Source organism: Artemia franciscana, chromosome 21, assembly GCF_032884065.1.
Source record: "Artemia franciscana chromosome 21, ASM3288406v1, whole genome shotgun sequence".
Classification (NCBI taxonomy): Eukaryota; Metazoa; Arthropoda; class Branchiopoda; order Anostraca; family Artemiidae; genus Artemia; species Artemia franciscana.
In genome coordinates, this window is record NC_088883.1 from 12716708 (window position 1) to 12743061 (window position 26354).

At 33.6% G+C, this 26354-nt stretch overlaps 1 protein-coding gene across 2 annotated transcripts in view; it reads right to left on the reverse strand.

Moving 5' to 3' along the window:
• Positions 1–256: 256 nt before the first annotated feature.
• Positions 257–26354, reverse strand: part of LOC136041110 (uncharacterized) — a 56016-nt gene continuing 29918 nt past the window's right edge. The window contains exon 3 of one of the 2 annotated variants that reach the window (XM_065725672.1): positions 257–1078. In XM_065725672.1, the coding sequence (XP_065581744.1) occupies positions 906–1078 (173 nt within the window). In that variant the 3' untranslated portion in view covers positions 257–905. Of the gene's footprint in view, positions 1079–3657; positions 4129–26354 lie in introns of those variants that run through there. The other variant, XM_065725671.1, reaches the window with a different exon arrangement.

The window sequence follows — 26354 nt, forward strand, 5'->3', positions numbered from 1 at the left end:
ATAAACTGCCTCTTTACAATTCTGTAAAACTCGGGTATAATAGTATGATGCTCAGAAATTCTAACTTGAGCTTATTTAAAAAAAAAACATATGTGCTTGGTTCAATTTTTTTTTTTCAAAGAGGAAAAACAAACACTAGATTACCTATTATTATTTTTTTATTATTATATTATATTTTTTATTATATTTTATTATATATTATATTATGTTATTATTATACTTTATTATAGATTATTATTATATTACTATTATCTCTTTTTGTCACTGTCTCTCTTTTCCTGCAATTTTCTCGCATGCAACCACACAAACACCAATACAGGCAACACATGCATATGCTTTCCATCTCTTTTCTTGCTAAAATTTAGTCTTTTACTTCGCCATTCAGTAGCTGAATTGCTATTCACCTGCCATAAGTATTTCTATTCAGTAGGCTCTTCTTTAGGAGCTTCTTCTTCTGGTGGTGCTTTAGTTGTCTCCTCAGAACGCAACTCTGAATGACGATTAGAAAAAATAAACGCACACAAACAGACGTAGACACAAACACTCACGCACAAGAAGACACACGCACACATACACACATACATGCAAAGAAACAAACACAAACATGCATACATTTTTTATCAATGTTCCTCGTTGACAATTTAGTCTTCGTTTTCTCAACTACCCCGTGATAGTTTCTTCTTCTGCAGCTGCCGTAGTTGTCCCTGGTGATGATAGTGTCTCCTAAGAATGCAACCCGAATTATTGTTAGATACGTGCACATGCACAAAAAAACACACACATGTACACAGAGACGCACACACATGCATACACACACATACACATACGGACTTACACACAAACAAACATACACACACATTTTCTAACTTTGCTCCTCATTGACAGTTTCGTCTTTCACTTCTTAACTACGCCGTAGTAGTTTCTTCTTCTGGAGCTGCAGTAGTTGTCTCCTCTGGGATGAAATTCAGAATAATAATTGGAAACTGGTTAGCATTATTATTGTTTGGCTGTTGCTGCTGCTGTTGCTGCTGCTGATTGGCTGCAGCTGATACTACGGTATTGGTTGTTGATGATGACCCTAAAATGAAAACTTGGAATTTATATGTGTGTTCACAAAGAAAATGTATAAAAAACACCTATAGTGATTGGGTTTGGTAGCATTGTTCTTAAGCAGCATGCAGAACATGTCAGGGGAGTCTACTTTATAATATTTTCAGACTTCGGTCATGATGTAACCTGACCAGAGAAATTATACTTATATGGTAATCCCAATGCGTAATACAACAAAAGTTTGCCGAAAATAAAACCTTGAACAACGATTTACTGATATCATAATTTGCGATTGTCTGAGGCAATATAATCTGTTAGTTAAAAGCTTATTTCGTATTTCTGTTCAATTATAAGTCAACCATATTCAAAGCATGATCCGTTTTAAACGAGTTGCTGTATTGGTTGAAGTGAAGGACCTTACAGAATACTTTCTAACATAAGATCTGAGGTTCAAGTGCATATATGTATAAATGTGTTATCTTATTTTTTACTTTTGTATTTACAAGCAAAATATTTTCAGACTATTTCCAAAACAGCGGTCCACCTTAATAAGCTATCAGCACCATTTCAAGGGAGGCGGTAGGGGGGTTTAACCTTTCATTGCTCCTTCGAAGCTATTTAGGATCGGACCAGTGAGGTGAAGCTCAGTAAGTATATGGAATTTAAAACGGTTAGTATATATTCTAATTTTTTTTTTTTAACAAGTGTATCAGAACCTTCTCCTGGGATTTACCGAATTTTGGCTCAGGAAATCTTCCAAAATATAGCTAAGGAATGCACCAAAACTTAAACAAGGATTGTTGTGATTCGGCTGTAGGAGTCATCGTAATTTTACGCATGTTTTCTATTCGAATTTGTGTCAGGTAACGGAATGGAATATGTCATGAAATTTACCCCAGAAAATCTGCTGAAACGCAGCACTCAATTGAATTCCAGACTTTGCGTAAAAACAATAAAAGCTCTGACTCACAGAAACCAAGTCAAAGCATGTCTTGACTCGCTGCAAAATGAGCTATGTCTTGACCCGGTTTAAAAACGACATAAACCCTTGCTCAATACAAAACGCATAAAATATAGCGTGACTTAGTACAAAAACGAGCAGAAACACTGCTCGGCATAAAAATGAGCTATGTCCTTACACCAGGCAAAAACGACCTAAATCGTGGCCCGATGCAAACGTGAACTTAGTATGGACTCGGTAAGAAACTGAACTAAGTATAAGCCTGACTCGTTGCAAAGTCCCGACTCGATTCTAAAAGTCTACTCCATTTACAATAATGATTCTTCATTTACCAAGTATGCCCATGCATAAAAAAGAATTGAAACCTTGAGAAATGTTTTTTTTTTTTTTAGTTGATAAATGTTGATAAATAAAAAGAATCGTCTTTAAAATCTACCTTTTTGATAGAACATTCCATAATTGAAATACAACGAATATTAGACCCTTTTACACTATTACGGAGCCTAAGAAAGCAAAACCTGCTTCTTCATCCTAGTAGCTAAGCTGTTTTTTTTATCAACTAATGGAAATTATTTGTTATGATAATACACTAGGAAAAATTCCTTAGGCTGTCTTTCTAAGATATTTATTCAAAATTTTTTTTTTCCGAAACGTTTTCACGTCCAAAACGTTTCATTTGTTATTTAAGCTCATTGCCCAACTTCGAAGAAGCGTTTAGTAGGTAATGCTAAATTTGTTAGAATTTTGTTTTCAGTTCATCAACCTCTTTAAGCCTCTGATCATTCTTTCTTGAGAGCGAAATCGATCTTTGAGAAAAATGATATAACGTCTGTGAACTACCATAAATGACTTGATAATAAATTTTTTCAAAAATATGCATTGAGGATTAAGCGGTATTTGAAGGAGATTCTTATAAGCTCCGCTTTCTGGAATTAATTTTTTTTTTCTTTTTTAAACGTTTCTATTCCGTAGCCAATATGTGCATTAGGTCATGTATTAGTTTTCGATCTCAAGATTGCAGAAACGTAGATGCAATCGTATCAGAAGCACGTATACATTTAATCCCTTGATACCACATGAGGAGAGTCCGGTAAAAAAAACAGAAACTCCTACGCCCGAAAACGTGCTTTTTGTAACTTTTGATCTTGGACAAAAACTTTGAAACCTTGTTAAGGTCTCACACTTTCGGGTACGCATATGCCAAATTTGATAAAAATAATAAAAAATTCAAAAGATATTTTTGGAACGCATACAATACTGAAACGAAAAATTAAATTTATTTAGTGGAATTTCACACCAAAAGCTCAAATGTAGTATTGTACTCTATCACATAGTCATTCAGCAATGTCTTTTTTGTTGGTGGTTTCACTATAAACTTTCGGGGCAACAACAAAAAGTATGCTATTTGTCGTGCGAGCAATGCCTGGCAAAAAACCATACTTCGAATAAAATTTTCTCAGAGATAGAGTCAAAAGTTGAGACAAAATAAAATCTTTCGCGTGATTAAAAAATTGATAATATATTACATTTTTCTGTATTTTGATTCATTTTTTTACAAGATTGAATTTCATTTTGAAATTTTGAGAAAACTTCCAGGCAAATGCCCAAGTACAAAATAGCCTGTCATTGTGGTATGATCGCGCATATAAAAGCAACAAATTTTTTTAATCCAAAATGCTAAGCAATTCACAAAATTTCCTATAAAGTGGTGTTCTAGGCATTTTAGAATGCCAGACGGAACATGTTGGATGTATGGGAAATGCACATTCAAAACAAAATTCTAGCTGGAACTTATTCATCACACTCCTCTTGAAAAATGTAAAGTAATCGATCACGTCCATCACATTCATTCTGAAAGAATTGGAGTTCTCATGTCTTCAATCTTTCCAATATACTCGGTGGATCTAGTGACCTAGCTGCTGGTATGGGAACATCAATTACAATGGGATTAACTAATTGGTTAGCCAGGGGAATATTCAATCCAGGCGTGAGAACATTCGCTAGGTTATTGAACACAAACGGAAAATTAACAGCAGTTTCTTGCTGTTCTTGTTGCTGTTGCTGTTGCTGACCGCCTGATCCTGAAACTATTGTTGTGCTGGACTGGGACTGAGATCCTGAAACAGAGAGTAGACGTGCAATTAGAGTCTTGTTGCAATCAGAAATGGTAATTCAAAAACTTAATGTGTGTTAAGCTTCCAGGGAAGATGCAAGGTTTACCAATTGTGTTTTAGCAAATTTGACCCTGTTGCATAGCCAAAACAACAAATTTATATAATTTTTAAGCATATTATTGATTTTATATATAATTTCAAGCATATTGAATTGAGGGTTATAAATTAGCCCATTTCCTCATGGAGTGCCAGGGGCTTGAAAGTCTTAGGGATGAAATTTGGGGGGACCATCGGTTGGTGCTACTTTCTAATATCCTGAGGTCTTCGAAGCCTGGAACCATATGCAAAATGGCACGATATGTGGAAAAGGCGGGAGAGGCCTAGTCAAGCCCGAGTGAGTATTGTTTTATATTGAGAGTGTGTTCTATGTAGTGTCGTATCGCTAAATTATGTTGTGTATGGCCGTAGGGCTCAAATAAATTTCTTCTTTCTTTTTTTCTTTCTTTCTATTAAAAAACCATCATGGGTCATTTGAAGGTATACTCAAACTTGCAACTAGAAAGGAAATGGTGATGAGAAAGATTGCTCAGACTAAGGTTTATGTTAAAGAAGGGAGAATATTAAAACTTAATAAATGACTTAGATGCACCTGAGTTAAGTTCGTTTCAAACACAGCTATGCTTGATTAAGGAGATTGTATGATCAATTTGGGCTGAATTTAAATTCAATGAGATCATTCAGGTGAATAATCCAATTTTTTGGAGATTTGTATTTTACTGCAAACTGAAAAACTGTTTGAATTTTACAATTCTAAATCATCATACTTATACAGTCAAAATAAAAAAAAAAGTGAAAACTTTTAGTTTTTTGTAAATACGGTTGAAAGAACTTAAAACTCTGTTTTTGGAATAAATTGAAAGGAAATTAAAAGATAGCCATGTGTTTTAATCCAGAGCTGAAAGTAAAACTAGTCAGTTAATTTAACAGATGAAATCAATCAATTTTACTGAAAGTGAAACTAACAAAATAACATAAGTGACTCAATGTTATCAAGTTAGGCATGATTAACTTAACATAATATTGAGTCCAATTCAAATCCTCCTTTTCATTCATTGCAGCACAGAATATAAGATATACTTTTGATCTTAAGTTTTACTAAAGGAAATTTGGCACCCAAAAGGATTAGTCAATGTGCCGTCCAAAGAAGAATTATGATTTGTTATGTTTCAGCTTTTCACATTTATTTTACGATCTTTCACAGCAGTAGTGATTATCTCTTTCACAGCAGTAGTGAATATCAGATATCTAGAAAATAGGGAAAATAACAAAAGATGAATAAAGTAAATCAAATAAATCCGAAAAGTGAAATGAATCGATTATTCGTGAAATAGAAAAGCATGTGACTTTTGTTAGATGACAAATTGTTTTAAATAATAGTTTTTCTCCGAAATTTTCTTCGAAATATGTTCGCAGTAAGAGAAACGGAGAACGTTCCGATAAATTGACCATGAAAAAATTCACTAAATTGTCACTGTACGAAAGCAGTAACAGAAACAAAATCAATTGTTTTATCAGATTTCTTTTTCTACAACAAACAATATCAACAAGAGAAAAACTCAAATTGTATTACTACTCTCCACTTTTGTTAAGTCCAAGTTTTTCTTTCGAAAGATAGGGCCAGAATTTCAAAAGCCACGTTTTTGGCTACACTTTTGAAATGTCATGCTTGGGAAATATCAAATAAATAAAAAAAAATTCAGTGAAAGTAAGGAGCAACATTAAAACTTAAAACGACCAGAAATTATTATATATATGAGGGGGTTCACCCCCTCGTCAATTACTCGCTCTTTACGCTAAAGTTCGAATTTTGTTCTAAATCCTTAATAATGACCCCTGAATAACAAAGGTTTAATGAGAATAATTAGCAGTTTTTCAAGTACTAAAAAAAACTTTAGTTTTTAGAGTGAGGCATTGACAAGAGGACGAACCCCCTCATATACGTAATAATTCTGTTCGTTTTAAGTTTTAATGTTGCTCCTTACTCTTAGTTGAAAAAAGACTTTTTTTTATTTAATTTCTTAATGGTTTTTTAAATAATGCTGGAAAATCCGGTGCCTCCTTCATGAAAAATTCCCTTCCCCTATGAAAAATTCCTCCTTGGAAAGATCCTCCCACGTAACCTTCTCCCCCTAACCCCCTCCCACCAGAAAAAATCCCTCCTGAAAACGTCTGTATACTTCTCAATGGCCAATACTATATATGAATAATGGGCAAAGTTCACAACTTGTGGCCCTTTCCCCGCGGGCTGTGTTCGTTTTAAGTTTTAATGTTGCTCCGTACCCTCAATTGAAAAACTTGCTTTTTTATTTAATTTCTGATCGTTTTATAAATAATGCAGGAAAATCCGAAACTCCCTTCATGGAAAATTCCTTTGTCCCATGAAAAATTCCTCCGTGGTAAGATTCTTCCACATAAACTTCTCCCCCTGATCCGGGGGAGTTTTTGGGATTGCGGCGCAATCCCAAAAACTAATGATCGTGGATTTTCAGTTTAACTGACATATACCAAATAATGCAGGAAAATCCGAGACTCCCTTCATGGAAAATTCCTTTGTCCCATGAAAAATTCCTCCGTGGTAAGATTCTCCCACATAAACTGCTCCCCCTGGCCCGGGGGAGTTTTTGGGATTGCGGCGCAATCCCAAAAACTAATGATCGTGGATTTTCAGTTTAACTGACATATACCAATATTTATTCCTTAAAGTTTTGATAATTTTTTATTTATGAAAGTAAGAAAGTGAAAACATTTAAACCGTATTTTGTTTTCAGTAAAGCGCAAATTATATTCTTATCTTGAGAAGCCATGGGGGTTATCAGCCCTATTCACGTTAATTTTTGCTCGTTTTGAGTTTGAATTGACTATTTGTTGTAATTTCTGTTCGTTTTGAGTTTTATTTATTTATTGATAGTAATCTGTGGCAGTTTTACGGTTGGAAGATTATTTGACTTTATTTCTGCTCGTACTTGGCTTAATGGAGCTCTTTACTCTTCTTTATAAAACTTGGCTTGTGGAAAAAGTTTTTTTATTTAATTTCTGTTCGTTTTTTATTGACAATATCTTTTCTGTGGGAAAAATATAATTTACATCTTTTCAGTTTGTTTCTATAAAAATCTATAGTATGGGTTTCTATTTGTATGTTGGGGAAACTTTTCTAACAATTTTTAATCCTGACACAAACAATATTTTCTATTTAATTTTATAGCTTCTGAAGTTGACCTGAAAAATTAAACTTATTATCATTCCCCAAGATTCTATATATTATCTTTGACAGCCTGGATACACTTGCACCCTTTATATTTATTCAAACCGCAAGAGTAGGAATAATAATAGGCTAGTAGTATCCCCAAAATTTTCAACTTAATAACCCCCAGTCGTCCTCGATATATTGCTGAGGTGTCTTATTGGCAACAATAAACACAAGGCCTTTTGATTTATTTTAAAGCATAATTGGCCAAATGCATAATTATGTTAGGTTGACATGCCTAATATTCCTAAAGACATAGTTGTTCGACCGTTCTATTAAGCTGAACAAAATGGCTGTCTCAAAGTTTTGACTGAATGCGTTTGGAAAATGAATGGGCTTCAGAGAAGGGCGGTTTGCCCTCCAATTTCTTTTTACTCTTGAAAAGGGCACCATAATTTCTAATTTTGAATCAAATTAGCTCCTTTAAAAGTTTCAATGATATTTCTAGCTATTATAGAGTGGCGCTGCCTTTGATATTGCTTATATGTCCTTTTGAAAACCAGGATGTATACAGTTTTTTTTTTTTTTGTTCAATTGAAACTCCTAAACGTTCCCTAAAAGTTTCATCTTAATACTCTTAGAGCCGTTAGTTACATTAAAAGTATGCATGTAGTGCCCTCTTGCTAGTTCAAAGTCCCCCACAACTTACACTTAAAAGTCTAAATTAATGATGTAAGTTGTTTTTCAGATATTGCTTTGTCACCTTTTAGAAAGTCCACATGCTCATGGTTTGTTTTGATTTCTAGTTGATTTCATTTTATTCAATATTTCCCTCATCTTTTCCACATTCACCATATTGATCCCAATACCAATATGTTCTAAATTGATTGCTTTGGACTCAAAGAATTGGTGAAATCATGATAACTGCCTTTACAGATGCTACGATTGCAGTAAAAATATATTTATATTTCAAAATTTTCATTCATCAGAGCTTTGTTTGAAACTACTAGTGCGACTACTTCTGGTGATAGGTCTAAAAAACACAAACAGTTCAAGTTTAAAGATGTTTCTTTTTTAAAGTCCATTATTACACATCCACAAAAGGGGAGGGTCCTAATATATATCATACTTTTTTCTGTGTCGGATTCTCATATCATGATCAGATATGTCCCTTGGTATTCAGTCTGAATATCAGCCAGCAACTAAAACTCACTGAATTTATATTCATTTATTTCAGGCTCCTGGAGGAAGAGAAAGGGATACATATAGAGTGGGGGTTTACTTATTCTAAAAAACGAAGACGGGTTAAGATTAAATATATGTTTTGCTTAAACACACTCAAAAGGATTAAAGGAAAAACAACACATATTTTCGTAAAAATAATACTTAGAGTTCACTACTAAACATCCACAAGCAGGGATTCCCTTGGTAAATTATGCTCGGCATACACAGTTTTTAATAAGAAATATATAAGTAGGTACATTACACTTTACGTACAGCGCTTCAATTCCGTTAAAAATGGCATATTTCTCGGACTTCTTCCTGAACAGTGCTCAGTTACTTGCAAGTGTTATTATATGGTGTAACCACTCGGTCATAGAATTCCAGTCTATTCATATGGCGTAATGTGGTACTCCACAAGCTTCTATCATATTCAAACATATTATATTTTTTTTGAAAACAATAAAACCAGTGTAATATAATCTAATCATCTTGGAAGCTAGTGATGTAGTATTTAAGTAGAGAAGTATTTCATCAAACTTTTATACCTTTGATCAAGGAAAAAATATTGTTTCGTAATTGCGAAAAAGTAGTAGTTCACTCATTTCCAACAGAATATGTTATAAAACTAGTATGTCAGTTCCTTCTTGTCTCAAACGGTATTCTATAGTTAAAATATATCTTCAGTAACTAGGTGCAGTTAACGACGTTTGAGCATTAATCATTTCTCCCATAGGGCTGTCATATCATCGCTTAAGATATATACGACTTTATTAAATTTGTTAGAACAAATTTAATAAAGTCGTCAGGCTTTAGTTAAGCCTGAACTGCTTAACTAAAGAGTTTTATATATTTTTTAAGAATTCAAACTTGATTCAAGATGTGGGAACGGCTAGGGATTTCCAAGGTGAAATTTTCTGGGGATTATGGAGGGTGAAAGGATAATTTGTAAAATATGAGTTGGGGATATAGAGGGATGTCTAAGTGGGTCTACATGCACAAATATTTTTTTATTGCATTGTTGATGTTATATAAATGAAAATACAGGGCTTAAATTAAAAGCTATTATCGGGAAATACAAAAGATGTACTGGTCTTTACAATCCCTAGTCGAAGTTAGCCCAACTGCTATTTATGGTAATTGCTCTTCTTTTTAGGTTTAACTTGATTAATCATTGTAATTTTTTTTCGTTTTGGGCCTCATTTATTCATTGACAGCAATTTCTATTAGGTTTAAGTTTGAATTATTTTCGGTCCCACTACTAGTACTACTACTACTACTTCTTCTTTTTAATTTCATAAATATTGTTTTTTTCTTTGCATTCTATTTACTTTCATCTAAATAGACAGTAAGGGAACATAAATGAGCATTGACACTATATTTATTATTTTTGGCTAATGCAGATTCTTCACTACCAAAACGACCCAAGAAAATAAAAATCGTCAAACTTGAAACGCCACAAACAATAAATCCCAAATTTAATATGGTGGAGGGGTGAGATACTGCCCCCGGCTATGTAGATCATGCGGTTATGGATGGTCTAGTGAACATGGTCGAGAGTATCCCCACTTTAAGGAGCTGCAAGCTACCAGATGACCCCATCGAAATTCAACAAGCCATTGACGAAAATATTCAAATATTTCAGAATGACTCTGACGATGTTTTGAGGAGACTGATTTAGATGAAATATGCACTAATCACTCACCACCATATAAAAAGGCCTCCGTATCACCTCCATATCATGCTCCAACTAATGTGTTGTCTCCTGACAGAAATGACCTTATTGGGTCATTTGTCAATGATTCAGACAGTCTTTTTGAACAACTTGATTTAGAAACGATATGTTTTAATCCTACCACTCCATAAAAAGAGCATTACGATTTATTGAACCTGTAAATATCAGGTCCTTCCATTATCAATCCAAATGTCAAAGTCATATCAAAAATCAAAATTTCACTTATTAGTCCTAATTCTAGTGAATTATCGTAAAACTTCACTTCTGGAAGGAAATGTGAAAGAGACTTTCAAAGAAGTTTGCTTGGCTTAAATCATATTTTAAGGCGAAAGTATCCTAATAATATTTGTAAATTTTGTATATTAATAAAAATGTGTTTATGTGTATAAAAAATTGCTTTCTCATAACTCAATTTGCATGTTCATGAAAGAATTCAAACAATCGAGAACCCGTACAAGTGTCAACCTATGTTGGTAAAAGGGGTCATACCATACCTACGTTGAAACAAGAGAATAAACTCAAATAGTTGATAAATTCTGCGTGTTTTAGTTGCATGCTGAGTACCAGAAAGCACTTCTGAGTACAAAAAGCTCAACTAGATGATAAATTTCGTGTTTTACTTGCTGGCTGAGTACTAAAAATTTAATTTCGTGAATCGGTCAATTCCGAGTCTTTTATTTACCGACTGAGTATAAAAAATCAATAAAATCACTTTTGAGTACAACAGACTCAGAAAGTTGAAGCATGATACGACAGCCATATGAGAGAAACGATACAAGCTCAAACACTGTTAACTGCTCCTAGTTACTTAAGATATATTTTAGATTATAGGACGCCTTTTGAGACATGGAAGTACATTTTTTATGTTCTAATAAAATTAATAAAGTCGTATATATTCTAAGCGATGATATGACAGCCCTATGAGGGAAATTATTTATGCTCAAACCTTGTTAACTGCTCCTAGTTACTTAAGATATATTTTAACTATAGGACACCGTTTGAGACACAAAGGAACTGAAATACTAGTTTTATAACATATTTTGTTAGAATCAGTGAATTACTACTTTTCACAGTTACGAAACAATTTTTTTAACCTTGATCAAAGGTGTAAAAGTTTGATGAAGTGCTTCTCTGCTTAAATAATACATCAATAGCTTCCAAGATGATTTGACTATATGACACTGGATTTATTGGTTTGAAAAAATCATCTTGGGGTGTTATTGTCTCTGAAACCTGAAAAAATGAAGATGAAAATCATCTTCATTTTTGTTATTGTCTCTGAAACCTGAAGCAATTGACTTTTATCTTTGAAAACTGAGCTATAATATGTTTGAATATGGTAGAAGGTTGTGAAGTACCAGATTACGCCATATGAACAGACTGGAATTCTATGACCGAGTGGTTACACCATATAATAAAACTTGTAAGGAACTGAGTACTGTTCAGTAAGAAGTTCCAGAAACATACTATTTTTAACAGAGTCGAAGCACTGTACGTAAAGAGTAATGTGCCAACAGATTTATCAAAAAACCGATAATTAATGTAATTTTAGTGAGTTTTAGTTGCTGGCTGATATTCAGACTGCATACCAAGGGACATGTCTGATCATGATATGTGAATTCGACATAGAAAAAAGTAAGATATACCTTAGGATCCTCCCCTATTGTGGATATGTAATAATGAACTTTAAGAAAGAAACATTCTTAAACATGAAATGTCTGGGTTTTTCAGACCTATTTAGTAGTAGTCGCACTGGTAGTTTTAAACAAAGCTGTGATGGATGAAATTTGTTTAAATAGAAATATATTTTTACTGTAATCGTATTATCTGTAAAGGCGGTTATTATGACTTCACCAATTCTTTGAGTCCGAAGCAGTCAATTTAGAACATGCGGATATTGGAATCCATATGGTGAATGTGAAAGAGATAAGAAAAGTACTGAATAAAATAAAATCAACTAGAATGGAGAGAAGTTAGATATGTTAATTAAGAAATTAGCCGAAGAAGGAGCGTCCTTACCGCCCGATGAAAACTCAAAAACACAACGATACCCTTGGAAGAGGAGGTATAGCATACTAGAAAGGGATAACGAAGAGAAAAATAAATATCAAGAAAAGCAGAGTAATTCCATCAGGAATCCTTCACGTTCCTTGAGAAATAACAGACACAAGAATTCATCATCCTTCTGGAAGAAATACCAATCCTCAACTTATACCAAATCTCGTTACTGATGACACTTTTACTTTTATATATGCAACAAATCTTCTCTTTTTCCTTATCAATTTGCTCTTAGATTTTCATTAGAGCTGGGTTAAGGAGCAATGTTCGAATAATAATACAAATGCTTCTTACGAAACAAAAAATAATTCTTACAAACGAAAATACCTAGACATCATTTCAGAATTTCTATGAAAATCTCATTGCCACAATATCATGTCGAATTCTAATATGAGCCTGTTAAAAATCCCTATCATAGAGCCAAAATACAAAGAAACATTTTTATTGAAACAATGGTACATACAGTATTACACATTATTAATATCACAGAACACCATTTGGACGTTTTGAATATCTCCCACAATATAATTGATCATATTCTCTCTTAATAATGTAGCTATTCTCTTTTCTTAGTTCGTAGCCATTGGAATAATTAATAATCCATTTCGAGACATAAACAATTTTTACTGTGGTGTCAACTATGGGCTCAATATGCGTTATAACATCGGTATTATTGGGTTCACTGACTATATCTGCTGGTATACAATCAATGGTACTAATAATGTCCACATGCGCTTTGTTGTTTATGAATTTGTCTTTATATTTCTTGGTGATAGTATATGCCAATGCCCTTTTTATTTTGCTTTCGATTTCACCGTCTATTACCACATTATTTTTAAATGGTTTTCAGTTTAGGCACGTAGACATGACATGGTTTATGATATTGCTAGAGGTGGACGCCTGTCTTCTTTTAACCTTTCGTTAAATGCTAATACCCGAAAGCTTGCAACAGGGTAACATATTACCAGCAGAATAAGCAAGACTTTGCCCCTGCCCCTCATAATCGACTATTATTTCTATCTTTGCATTCCCTTCGAGTGTAATCATCTCAGAAAATGATACTCCCGCATATCCACTATCAGTAATTTTGAATTTTTTCGATATTCCGAAGAAATTTAATCTCTCACTCTCATGACAATGCACACATACGTTTCCAATAGTGTCGCCACTGCTCAAAATTTTGATTGCTAGGTTACATCGAGTTAACTGCTTTCAAGTTAGGTTCGCTTAGGTTCACTTAGCGTTCCGGCATGCTAAATGAACCTAAAAACCTAACTTGAAAGCAGTTAAAAAAGATTAGCCTAGCTAAATATTCAGTTAAGCTGCCATCGATATCTAAACTTGAAATGAAGCTAGCACTTGAGTTAGTGAAAATGCGTTACCATCTATAATTCTAAATTTAAAACTCATTGAAAGTATCATGCTTTCATTTGGATTTTTTTATGCGGCTGTCCCCGTGGTACTCTATAATTGGTTTCGACGCTACCTAGATTGTTGTCTTTTTTCACTCAGTATTTTGTGTACGAACGATAAACGCTTACATCGTACGTTAAACAGTGAACAAAAAATATTCCAAGAAAGTATATGCACATGATAAGGTTATCATTGCGTTGAATATTAACAATCACAAATATTTTAACTAAGAAACAAGTAGTAGTACTGACACTGTTGGAAAAGTATGCGTGCGTTGCAATGAGAGTAAGAGATTAAATTTCTTTGGAGCATTGAAAATAATTCAACATTACAGATGGTAGGCATACGAGAGTATCATCCAGAGATAATAACATTCGAAGAGAATACCCGCATAGAAATAATAGTCGATGATAGGAGACAACTTCTTGCGTATGTTATATATAACATATTATCCTATCGCCAGTTTTCAGGTATTAGCATTCAACGGAAGATCAAAAGAAGACCTCTACCTCTACCTATATCATAAGCCATATCTTGTCTACGTGCCGAAATTGCAAACTATTTAAAAATAATTTGGTAATAGACAGAAAGTGAGATCGAAATTTACAGATTGTGAGATCGAAAGCAAAATCAAAAGGGCATTAGCAGATGAATCCATGAATAACACAGCGCATGTGGACATTATCAGTACCATTGATAATATACCGACAGATACTGTCAATGAATTCAAAACGCGTAATGAGCCTGTAGGTGACAACAGAGCAAAAATTGTGAATGACTCAAATTGGATTAATGATTATTCTACTGGTTACTAACTAAGAGAAGAAAATAACTGCACTATCAAGAAAAAACAAGATCAGCTATTTTGTGGAACAGATTCAAAACGTCCAAAAGTTGTTCAGTGATATCAATAATGTATAATATTGTACGTAACATTGTTTCAATAGAAATGTTCCTTTCTACTTTGGTGTTATTATAGGTATTTTTAACCGGTTCATATTAGAATTGAAAAATCTATGATGGTAACGAGGTTGTCACAGACAATTTGAAATAATGTTTGCGGATTTTCATTTTGTAAGAATCATTTTTGTTTTTCGTAGGAAGTATTTTGTATTATTGATTAAACATACTCCTTAACCCATAAATATATGATTTATTGCATATATAAAAGCAAAAACACTCTCATAAGTTTCATAAGTTATGAGATTTTGCATAAATTGATGAGTCTTGGTTCTTCAGATTGATGATGAATTCTTGTGGGCTCTATTTCTTTTATAAGACTCTTCTCTGTCATTTCTCAATGAATGTGAAGAATTTAGTAAAGGGGACCTTTCATTTTCTTTATATTTTATTTTTCTTTTCGGTATCCCTTCCTAGTATACTATATCTTCTCTTCCTAGGGCATCCTTGCGTTTTTGAGTTTTTATGGGGTGGTAAGGACGCTACTTCTTCCACTAGTTTCTTATATAATCAATGTAATATTGAACTTCTCTCCATTGTAGTTGATTTCACTTCGTTCAACATTTTTCTCATTTCTCCTGAATTCACTTTATTATTCCAATATCCATATGTTCCAAATTGACTGCATTAGACTTATAAGAATTGGTGAAATCATGATAACTGACTTTACAGATGCTGCAATCGCAATAAAAAGATATATATAGTTTAATATTTTCATCCATCACAGCTCTGCTTGAAACTACCAGTGCGACTGCTTCTGGTAACAAGTCTAAGTAATACAAACAGTTTCAGCTTAAGGATGTTAATTGCTTAAAGTTCACTATTACACATCCAAAAAACTGAGGGTCCTAAGATATGTCATACTTTGTACGTTTGTCGGATACGAATATCATGATCATATATGTCCCTTGGTATCTAATCGGAATGTCAGCCAGCAACTAAAAAACACTGAATTTATATTCATGTATCTCAGACTCCTGGTGGAAAAGGATACACCTAGAGTAGAGTGTTACTTATTCTAATAAATAAAGACGGGTTAAGTTTAAAAATGTTTATTCCTTAAACATATTCATACGTAAAAATAATACTTAGAAATCACTATTAAACATCCACAAACGGGGTTCCGTTGATACAGTTTACTCTTTTTACCGTGTTGTATGCATTTATTACGATTAGGTATGTCCCCTGGTATCCACTGCACGAAGAATCTAACATCATCTTCGGTTCAATGGTTAGCCCCTTCAAATTTACGATAACTACAATCTTCTCAATTGAAAAGCGGAATTTTGGGCGATACAGTTTTTAATTAGAACTTTATCTGTAGGCAAATTACCCTTTATGTACAGTGCTTCAACTCCCAAGGAATTGCATAATTCTCGGACTTCTTCTCGAGCAGCACTTAGTTCTTTGCATGATTTATTGTATTATGTAATCACTCGGTCATAAAAACCAACTCTGTTCATATGGCGTAATGTAGGCCTCCACAAGGGTAATGTAGTACTCCACAAGCTTTTATCATATTCAAACATTTTATAGTTTACTTTCAAATGATAACAGTCAATTTCTCATGTTCTGAAGATAATAGCAAAAATTCAATTTCGGATATTACACCAAAAGATGTTTTTCAAACCAATGAATTCAATGTCATAGTCCAATCACCTTGAAATCTATTGACATAGTATTTGAATAAGAAGTTCATCAAACTCTTATACCTTTGCTCTATGTTAGAAAGATTGGTTTCGGAATGGCGAAAAAGTAGGAGCTCATTGATCCAAAAAAAATATGTTACACAGCTAGTATGTGAGTTCCTTCATGTCCCAAACGGTGTGTTCTAGTTAAAATGTATCTTAAGTAACTAGGAACAGTTAACTAAGTTTGAGCATATAGCATTTCCCTCATAGGGCCGTCATATCATCGCTTAAAACATATACGACTTTATTAATTTCGTTAGAACATAAAAAATGTACTTTCATGTCTTAAAAGGCATCCTATAGCTAAAAATATATCTAAAGTAACTAGGAGCAGATAACAATGTTTGAGCTTGTATCATTTCTTTTATATGGATGTTGTATCATCACTTCAACTATCTGAGTTTGTTGGGATCTGAAGTGCTTTTATTGATTTTTTTATACTCAGTCGGTAACTAGCAGTCTCGAAATTTATCAACTAGCTGAGATTATTGCACTCAAAAGCGCCTTTATCAATTTTTTTTTATATCCAGTAGGTTACTAAAAGACTCAAAATTTACCAACTACTTGAGATTGTTAAACTCAAATGTCTTTGTGTCTCTGACTGTTTTTTTGTGTGTTTTTGTTTTGCTCCCCCGTGTCTGTGTGACTGAGCGGCTCTTTGCATGTCTCTGTATCTGTTTTTGTTTTTATGTGTGTCTGACTCAGCGTATTTGTATGCATTTTTCTGTCTCTCTCTGTATGCCTATGTGTCTGGGAGGTTGTTTTCTTGTCTCTGTGTATTACGTGGTGTGTTTGTATGTGTTTCTCTCTCTTACTCTCTCTCTATCTCTCTCTCCAGCTCTGTCTCTCTTTCTCTCTCTCTCTCTCTCTCTCTGTATGCCAATGTGTCTGAAAGGCGGTTTGCTTATCTCTGTGTCTTTCTTTGTGTGATTTTGTGTCTTCAAAAAGTTTATTTATTAGATTTCTGGCACTTAGCCTACAATTAAAACATACAGAATTTATGAAATATATGAGTTTGTTCTCTTGTATGAACGTAGATATGGTATGACCCCTTCCACCAGCATATTGTTTACATATATATGAGTTCTCGACTGTATGAATTCTTTCTTGGACATGTAAATTGAACTATGACAAAAAACTTTTTATACAATATATAATTTTTATTAATATACAATTTAAAAATATTATTGAAATACTTTATCCTTAAAAGATGATTTGAGCAAAGAAAACTTCCGTAAATTGCCAAGAAATATTAGCTGGTGCATATTTTGGTTTTTGAAAGTAGTGAAGTTTTGCGAATATTCACTAAAGTTAGGACTAATAACTGAAGTCTATTGTTGATACAACTCTCGTATTAGGATTGATAATGGAAGGACTTGATTTTGGCAGATTCGATACATCGTACTGCTTTTTTTATTTGGAGGGGTATGAATGAACGAGACATATCGTTTCTGAATCAAATTCTTGGAAAAGCTATCTGAATCACTGAGAAATAACTCAATAAGGTCATTTGCGTTAACAGACAACACATTAGTAGGAGCATGAAATGAAGGTGATTTAGAGGCCTTTTTATATGGTGATGAGCGATTAGTGTATATTTCTTCTAAATCAATCTCCTCAGAAACCTGATCAGAGTTGATCACAAATATTTAAATTCGTTCGTCCATGGCTTGTGGAATTTCGCTGGTTTCATCTTGTAGCTTGCAGCTCCTTGAAATGGCTATGCTCTCGACCATGATCATGAGAGCATCTATAACTGCGGGATTTACATATCAAGGAGGCAGTATCTCACCCATATTCATCCCAACATCGACTATGGGATTTATTGTTCGTTGTTTTTCAAGTTCGACGGCTCTTATTTTCTTGTGGCGTTTTGGCAGTGAAGAATCTGCATTAGCCTAGAATAATAAATATAGTTTTAATTCCTATTAATGCTGCCCTACTGTCTATGTAGATGAAAGAAAATATAATGCATAGAGAGAAACAGTATTTATTGAATTGAAAAAAGAAGTAATAGTAGTAATAGTAGTAGTACTAGTTATAGAACCGGAGATAATTCAAACATAAGACTAATAGAAATTACTGTCAATGAATAAACGAGACCCGAATTGAACAAAAAAATTTAATGAATCATTAAGTTAAACCTAAAAAGAAAAGCAATTACCACAAACAGCAGTAGGGCTAACTTCGACTAGGGATTCAACAGACCAAAAAACTTTTTCTATTCCCCTAAAATAGTTTTAGGTAATTTAAGTTTAATAGTAATATATATATATATATTTATATATATATATATATGTATATATATATATATATATATATATATATATATATATATATATATATATATATATATATATATATATATATATATATATATATGTATATATATATATATATATGTATATATATAAATATATATATATATATATATATATATATATATATATATATATATATATATATATATATATGTATATATATATATATATATATATATATATATATATATATATATATATATATATATATATATATATATATATATATATATATATATATATATATATATATATATATATATATATATATATATATATATATGTATATATATATATATATATATATATATATATATATATATATATATATATACATATATATATATATATATATATATATATATATATATATATATATATATATATATATATATATATATATATAATTTTATGTTGTTTCTTTTTATATGTGTGTATATATTATCTATTTTGATAGTGCCACATTTTCTTTTCTTTTAATTTTATTTTATTTCCTGTACTCAGTCTGTGTACCCTTTTTTGACGGGTTAACAATAAATACATACATACATACATATAATTCTTAATTACTTACCTTTGAGGATCACTTGTTGACTTTGAAACTGTTTCAAAACTGATAGTTTTACCATACTAACAACCTGTTAATATGGAAAAAAATTGATGTCAAATAACGAGTTTTCAAAATTCTTGACACTCGCAAATTAAATAGCACGACTTGAATTCAAACGCAAAACAACACTTTTTTCAAGTTCTGTCTATCTGACATTTAACTAGGACAATCCTCAGGCGTAGAGTCTGTAGTATAGACAAAATATAGTGCCCAGATAAGGGTGTAAACTCTAGACCTATATAGGCCATACTACTTATATTACTTTTTTGTTCATCTCCTTTATCATTTACAGAATTATCCAAATAAATATACTTAGTTATTTCTGTGTTGCACTCTTTTGACTATCCATATTTGCATAACGTGTTTTGATTTAGTTCAACACTCCCTTAAGCATTCTCTGAATGACTCACCTGAATAGACATCTTCTTTTTGGAAAGTGAAGTTCAAAGGAAACCTTTCTCAATGCATACCTTTCTCAATAACATATATCATGTGTAAACAATGAACCAATTGCCTAAGTTGAAGCCCTTGTTCTGAGGACTGTTTGGAGGTCTACATTCCCAAAGACATAATTTCTGGAACTTTCAACAATACTGAACAAAATGGCTCTCCTAAAATTTCGATCGGATATGTTTTGGGAAAGGATAGGCTTGAGAGACGCTGATTCCCCTCCATTTACTTTCGACCCTCAAAAAGGGCACTAAAATTTCCAAATTCCAATCAAATGAGCTATATCTGATCCAGGGTTTATAATACTACCCGTTCCATAACAACCTAATATTCCCTGGGTATAACTTAAAACCCTTGCCCATGGGCTATGGGGGGTTGTGTCCACCCAAAAGATAATATTATATTATTTTTAGACTATTGGTAACAAAATCGGTATCTCATAACTTCAATTGAATGTGTTTTGGGAAAAGAGGATATCAGGGAGGGGAGGGGGCTTGTTGCTTTCCATCATGTTTCACTCTTAAAAGGGAACTAGAATTATATATTTCTTATTAAATGAGCCTCTTCTAAAGTTCAAACGAACACCCCTTCCATAGGAACCTATGGGACATAACTTACAACTCTTACCCCCAGACCCTGGGGGATTCTGTCCACCCCAAAGGTCTTATTATATGGTTTTTTGACTCTTTTGGAATAAATGGCTACCTCAAAATTTTTATCGGATTTATTCGTGGAAAATAAAACGTAGAGGGGAAGGGCAGCAGCCCCTGATCACTTTGACTCTCAAAAAGGGAATAAGAATATCTGATTTCCAATCCAGTGAGCCCCGTCGAGAGTTTATACAACCACCCTCTATATAAAACCTTATATACCCTCGGGGCAGAGCTTACATCCCTGGTGCTGAGGGTGGTAAGGGAGGGGGGAGTGTCATACTCAAAGCCATATTTTGCAGACCTTTGAACTACGCTGAACAAAATGACTATTTCAAAATTTTGATTGGATGTTTTTTGGGAATTGATAGGCGTGGGGGGGATGGCCTGTTGCCCTCAACTCACTTTTGACGATTAAAAAAGGCCATTCAATTTCCAATCGAATGAGCCTTTTTTGAAGTTTCTTCGACAACCTTTGGCTATCTGAAAATTTCTATCAGATGCATTTCGGGAAAATACGAGGTGTTAATGTGTTTGAGGAAATGGTGGGCTTGGGAGGGGGGGTTAGTGGCCCTCTAATCATTTTAGACTATCAAAAGGGGCACTAGCCACTTCAATTTCCCGTCGAACGAGCCTTCTACGATAACTGAGAAAGTTTCTACGATAACTGATTGCCATCTTAAAGTTTCTATCAGATGCATTCCGGAGAAATGCAAGGTGTGTGTGTGGGGGGGGGGTTATCCACCCTCCGATCGCTGCGAATCTTATAAAAGGTACTAGAACTTCTGATTAACAGTCCATTGAGCCCCCTCCGAAGTTTATACGACCACCCTTTCCATATAAACCTTATATGCCCCTAAGCATAACTTACAACCCTTGTCATGAGGGCTGTGGGTGGGTTTTCATCCTGAAAGACATAATTTCCAGATATTTGAACAACGTAGAACAAAATGGATATCTCAAAATTTGATTGGACGTGTTTGGGGAAATGGTGAGCGTGGGAGAGGGTTAGCTACCCTCCAATCATTTTTTACTATTAAAAGTGGCACTAGCTCCTTCAATTTCCAACCGAATGTGTCTTTGTCGAAGTTTCTACGACAACAAAGGGCCATCTCAAAATTTCTAACAGATACATTTCGGGAAAATACGAGGTGTGGGGGGGGGTATTCACCATCCGATCACTCTTAATCTTATAAAGGGCAATAGAACTTCTCATTACCAATCCAATGATCCTCCTCCGAAGTTTGTGCAATCACTATTTCTATGCAAATCTTATATGCCATGGGGCATAATTTACAACCCTTGCCCTGAGGGCTGGGGGGGGAGGTTGTCATCCTCAAAGACATAATTTTCGGACCTTTCAACTTCGTTGAACAAAATGACTATCTCAATATTTCGATTGGATGTGTTTGGGGAAATGATGGACGTGGGAGGGAGGTTTGTTGCCCAACAATCACTTTTGGCTATAAAAAAGGTACTGGTCCTTTCAATTTCCAATCGAGTGAGCCCTTTTCAGAGTTTCTACGACAACTCGTTCGATACGAAGAGCCGTGGTCCTAAAACCAAAAACCCAAAAAATAAATAATACGTTGTGCCCACATCGCTCTTTACTTAGGCGGCACTATTGCGCTTCCTATGAAAATCACAATAAAGCTTAGTCGAATAGTCCCTAAAATGATATGCTAGTCTAGCCGAAAAAAGGATGTACGATCAAAAGCAAATTCTTACTGAAAAAAATAACACAATATTTTTGTATGAAAGAAAAGAGCGCTGCAAAAAATAAAACGAGGAGGAATAACCGAAAATTGAGGGAGGGGGGCTCTCGACGTCAAAACTCAACTTGGGCTTTATTCAAATTAATGCATACCCTCAAACATGTTCTTTGCTTTCCTTTGTTTCCCTTTGCCAGTTTTTAGCAGAACATAAGTTGAAAGTTAGCGGAAAGAGCAATGCAAGTATGGGCCCCTCTTATATTTAGGGATTTTTGGTTCTTTTCAAGTTTCACCGTCACTTTTATTCTTATGTCATTTTCCCCTGTAATTATTGCCCTTTTTAAATTCCGCTTCTAAAGAAAATCTTTGCTGTCAATATGAAGGAATAAATTGAAACAGACGGAAAACAGTTATGTAAACAGGCTCATAAGAAAAATTACGAGAAATAATACCGATAGAGGTAAACTATTTAAGATACAAACACATAGTTTATTTAAAAATGAAAACAAAAACAGGAAAGCTATAGCAAGCAAAAATTAAAATAAATGAAATACAATATTTAAGGTAACAGAAAGACAGCATGAAAATAGTTTGGCTTTTTGTTTGGCTATTAGTTGAGTTCAAAACCTTGCGTATCTACTTGTACAGCAGTTTCATTGTATCTATTAGAAAAAACAATTGCCCGTTTGTCACCTTTTTTCTTCTGCATGTAGAGTGGAAATACCGCAGTGTCGAAGCTTTTTGTATTCATTAATTGTTAATAGCTAATTTTGTCCATCCCTTGCAAATATAGACTTAAGATTGAAATCTTTATTCCATCTTAGGCTAACTATAACGAGCCATATTTTTTAACTTTTTTTATAGTTGAAGGTTTTCAAAAACAAAATAATGGCTTAATCCCTTGATTTATCCATTTGTTTTTACAACTTAAATGTTTTTTTCACCTCCCATGTTTTTTGCCAGAGGGCATACTTTCAACTGCTTAGCACTTACTAAGTGTTTTAAAACCAGTGGGCTGTGAAACTGCTAACTAAAACACTGTTATGTAAAATAAGTCCAGAATTAGACATTGATGGCTACTCTAAAACGCGGATGATTTTCCAAATAGTCAAGGACTTTCTGTTTTTGTCCCTCTTACAAATTCGAACAATTTGAATTGTGATATGAATTACTTTTTACTTGCATTCTTGAAAAAAATTATTTTTGTTTAACTGTAAATATTTTCCATCAGTTTTAGATATTACCGTCAAAGAAAGATCCAGCAGGGGTCCAAAATATTTCGTTTTTATGCTTTTTAAGTTTCCACTATCTTTTTCAAACAAAGCTTCATATTTATAAAAATAAAAATGTGCTGTCCGTCTGTCTGTCTCTTACACTATCTTCTATGAAAAAAAGAAAAAAAACTAAAAAAATAGGAAAAAACTGAAAAAAAAGATAAAACTAAAAAAAACTAAAAAATAAAATATTTTCCATCAATTTTAGATATTACCGTCGAAGAAAGATCCAGCAGGATCCAAAATATTTCGTTTTTATGCTTTTTAAGTTTTCACTATCTTTTTCAAACAAAGCTGCATATTTAATAATATATTTGTGCTCCCTAGGAAACTAAAAGACTGTATACGGGACTTTTCAATAGTTTTAAAATCATAATTGTCACCTGATGATATTTTTAGTTTTCAGATTAAAATCTGTTCCAATCCCCTTTAGAGATCGTGAATTACTTAGAGCTCGATGTTTTTAATACTAATCTAATTTGGGTATTTTCGCCCTTTTTTCCCCAAATGCATCCGATGATAATTTTGAGATATTCATTTTGTTCAAAAAAGTCAAAAGGCCAGAAAACTATGCCTTTAAAGTTGACAAAACCCCCACCGCCCCCGGGGAAAGTACTGTAAATTATGCAAGCTGCCCATTGTTAACATATAAGGATTTATAGAAAAGGTGGTCGTAAGAACTTTGGAGGAGGCTCATTCGATTGAAAATTTTAAGAATCAGAAGTGGCGGGAGGGTAACTAACCCCCAAACTCACTTTTTTCAAATGGGTCGGATCAAATTTTGAAACAATAATTTTGTTCAAAATAGTCCAAAAGTCAAATAACCATGCCTCTGTGATTGACATTTTAGAAGTTAATTTCTTCTTAATGATTCTTCATTTTCCTTTGTTTTTTTTTGCTTACACATTTTCATTTTATTACGGTTTGGAGGCAGGAAAAAATAAACTTATCTCAATTTAGATACGACTCTGTGGAAATAAGCAGCTGAAAACAGTGGTCTGTTGTGTTTTTATCTCTTTCATTATTATAAAGGGTTCACACTTGGGTGCAAAATAAAAAAAAAGAATTACCATTTACAACCATGCCTCTAAAGTCATTTTTTTTCTTTTTTTTCTTTTTTTTACAGAAAGTATGGATTTTCATTATGGCATTATAAGACATGTGGAATCTACTGGACTGATCCTCATTCAGGTTGTTTCCCCTTTAGACTGTGTCTTCCCCCTTGTCAGAACTATGGGTTGCTTTGAATCAATTTTGTTATCATGTTTATAATCAATACAAAATCAAATTTTTGAAGTTGATATTGTTGGTAAACTTTAGTTTTCTTTTTGTGTTTTGAGTTTCACTTACTTTAGACAAGGGTAACACCGGAAAAACCGTTAATCACCAAGAACGATTTGACCAAAGTTTCACTCGCAGAATGAACCCAGTAAACCCGACACGGACAAGTGATTGCACAAAAAAAAAAGAAATTGATAAGTATGAGTACATGTATGACAATATAGTCATAATCGTTAGTTATGGCTTAGTAATCAGGGTCTTTCCCTCTGGTGATTATACAAAAGGAATCTGTTTTTTTTTTTTACGAAAGGAAAGGAAGCCGTTATAGCTATAAAAACAGAGTTTACCCGGTAAATAATGGAGTTAATGGAGCCCTCAGCTCCCATTCCCCCCTCTTACATATAATCTTTGATTTTTGCTTTAAAATTTAAAATTTTCAAAATTTAAAATTTTGACTGAATACATTTGGGGTAAAAAGGGCCTGGGGGGGGCAGTTGCCCTCTGATTACTTTTGACTCATAAAAAGGACACTATAAATTCCGATTTATAATCAAGTAAGCCCCCTTCAAAGTTTATACAACCAGCCCTTCCATAAAACCTTATATGCACCCAGGGCACAATTTACAACACTTGTCCCCAGGTTCTGGGGGGGCTGTGTTATCCCTGGATTTTCTATGTATAACTTTTGGTCTATCTTGAACACAATGAGTATATAAAAGAATTTGCCTAGAACCATTTAGGGAAAAGAGGGTTGAGAGGGGAGGGGGCTAGCTGCCATCAGATCACTTTTGACTCTTAAAAAATGAATTAGAACAGTCAATTTCTAATCATTTGAGTCCCCTCCAAAGTTTATATGACCATCTCTTCCATAAAACCCTTATATGCCCCTTGGGCATAAGATACAACCCTTCCCCAGGCTTGGGGGGGTATGTTAACCCCAAACAAACTGGCTATATAAATATTTTCATCAGATGCATTTGGAGAAAAGAGGGTTGTGTGTGTGTGTGTGTGTATATATGTGAGGGGGGCTAGATGCCCTCCAATCACATTTGATTCATAAAAAGCTAACTAGAACTTTCAACTTCCAATCAAATGAGCCACCTCTGTAGTTTATATGACCAACCCTTACATAAAATCCTTATATGCTCCCTGGGTATAACTTAAAACAGTTGCCCCAAGCTCTGGTGGGTTGTGTCAATACCAGAGTTTTTTTTATCTGATATTTGAAAGTTTTTAATAAAATGGCTATCTAAAATTTTTTATTGGGTGGGTTTGGGGATCAAAAATTGAACTAGAACTTTCAATTTTCAATCAAACAAGCCCCTTCTGATGTCTATACAAGCATCCCTTCCATAAGAACCATATATGCTCCCTGGAATATATATTATCATTATATATCATTACTAGCTGTTGGGGTGGCGCTTCGCGCCACCCTAACACGTAGTTGGTGGGGGCGCTTCGCCCCCTCAAGCCCCCCGCGCGCGTAAGTCGTTACGCGCCATATTAGTTACGCGCCATTGTAGTTGTGTCCCTATGTCCCACCTGTGAATATAGATATCTATATATATATATATATATATATATATATATATATATATATATATATATA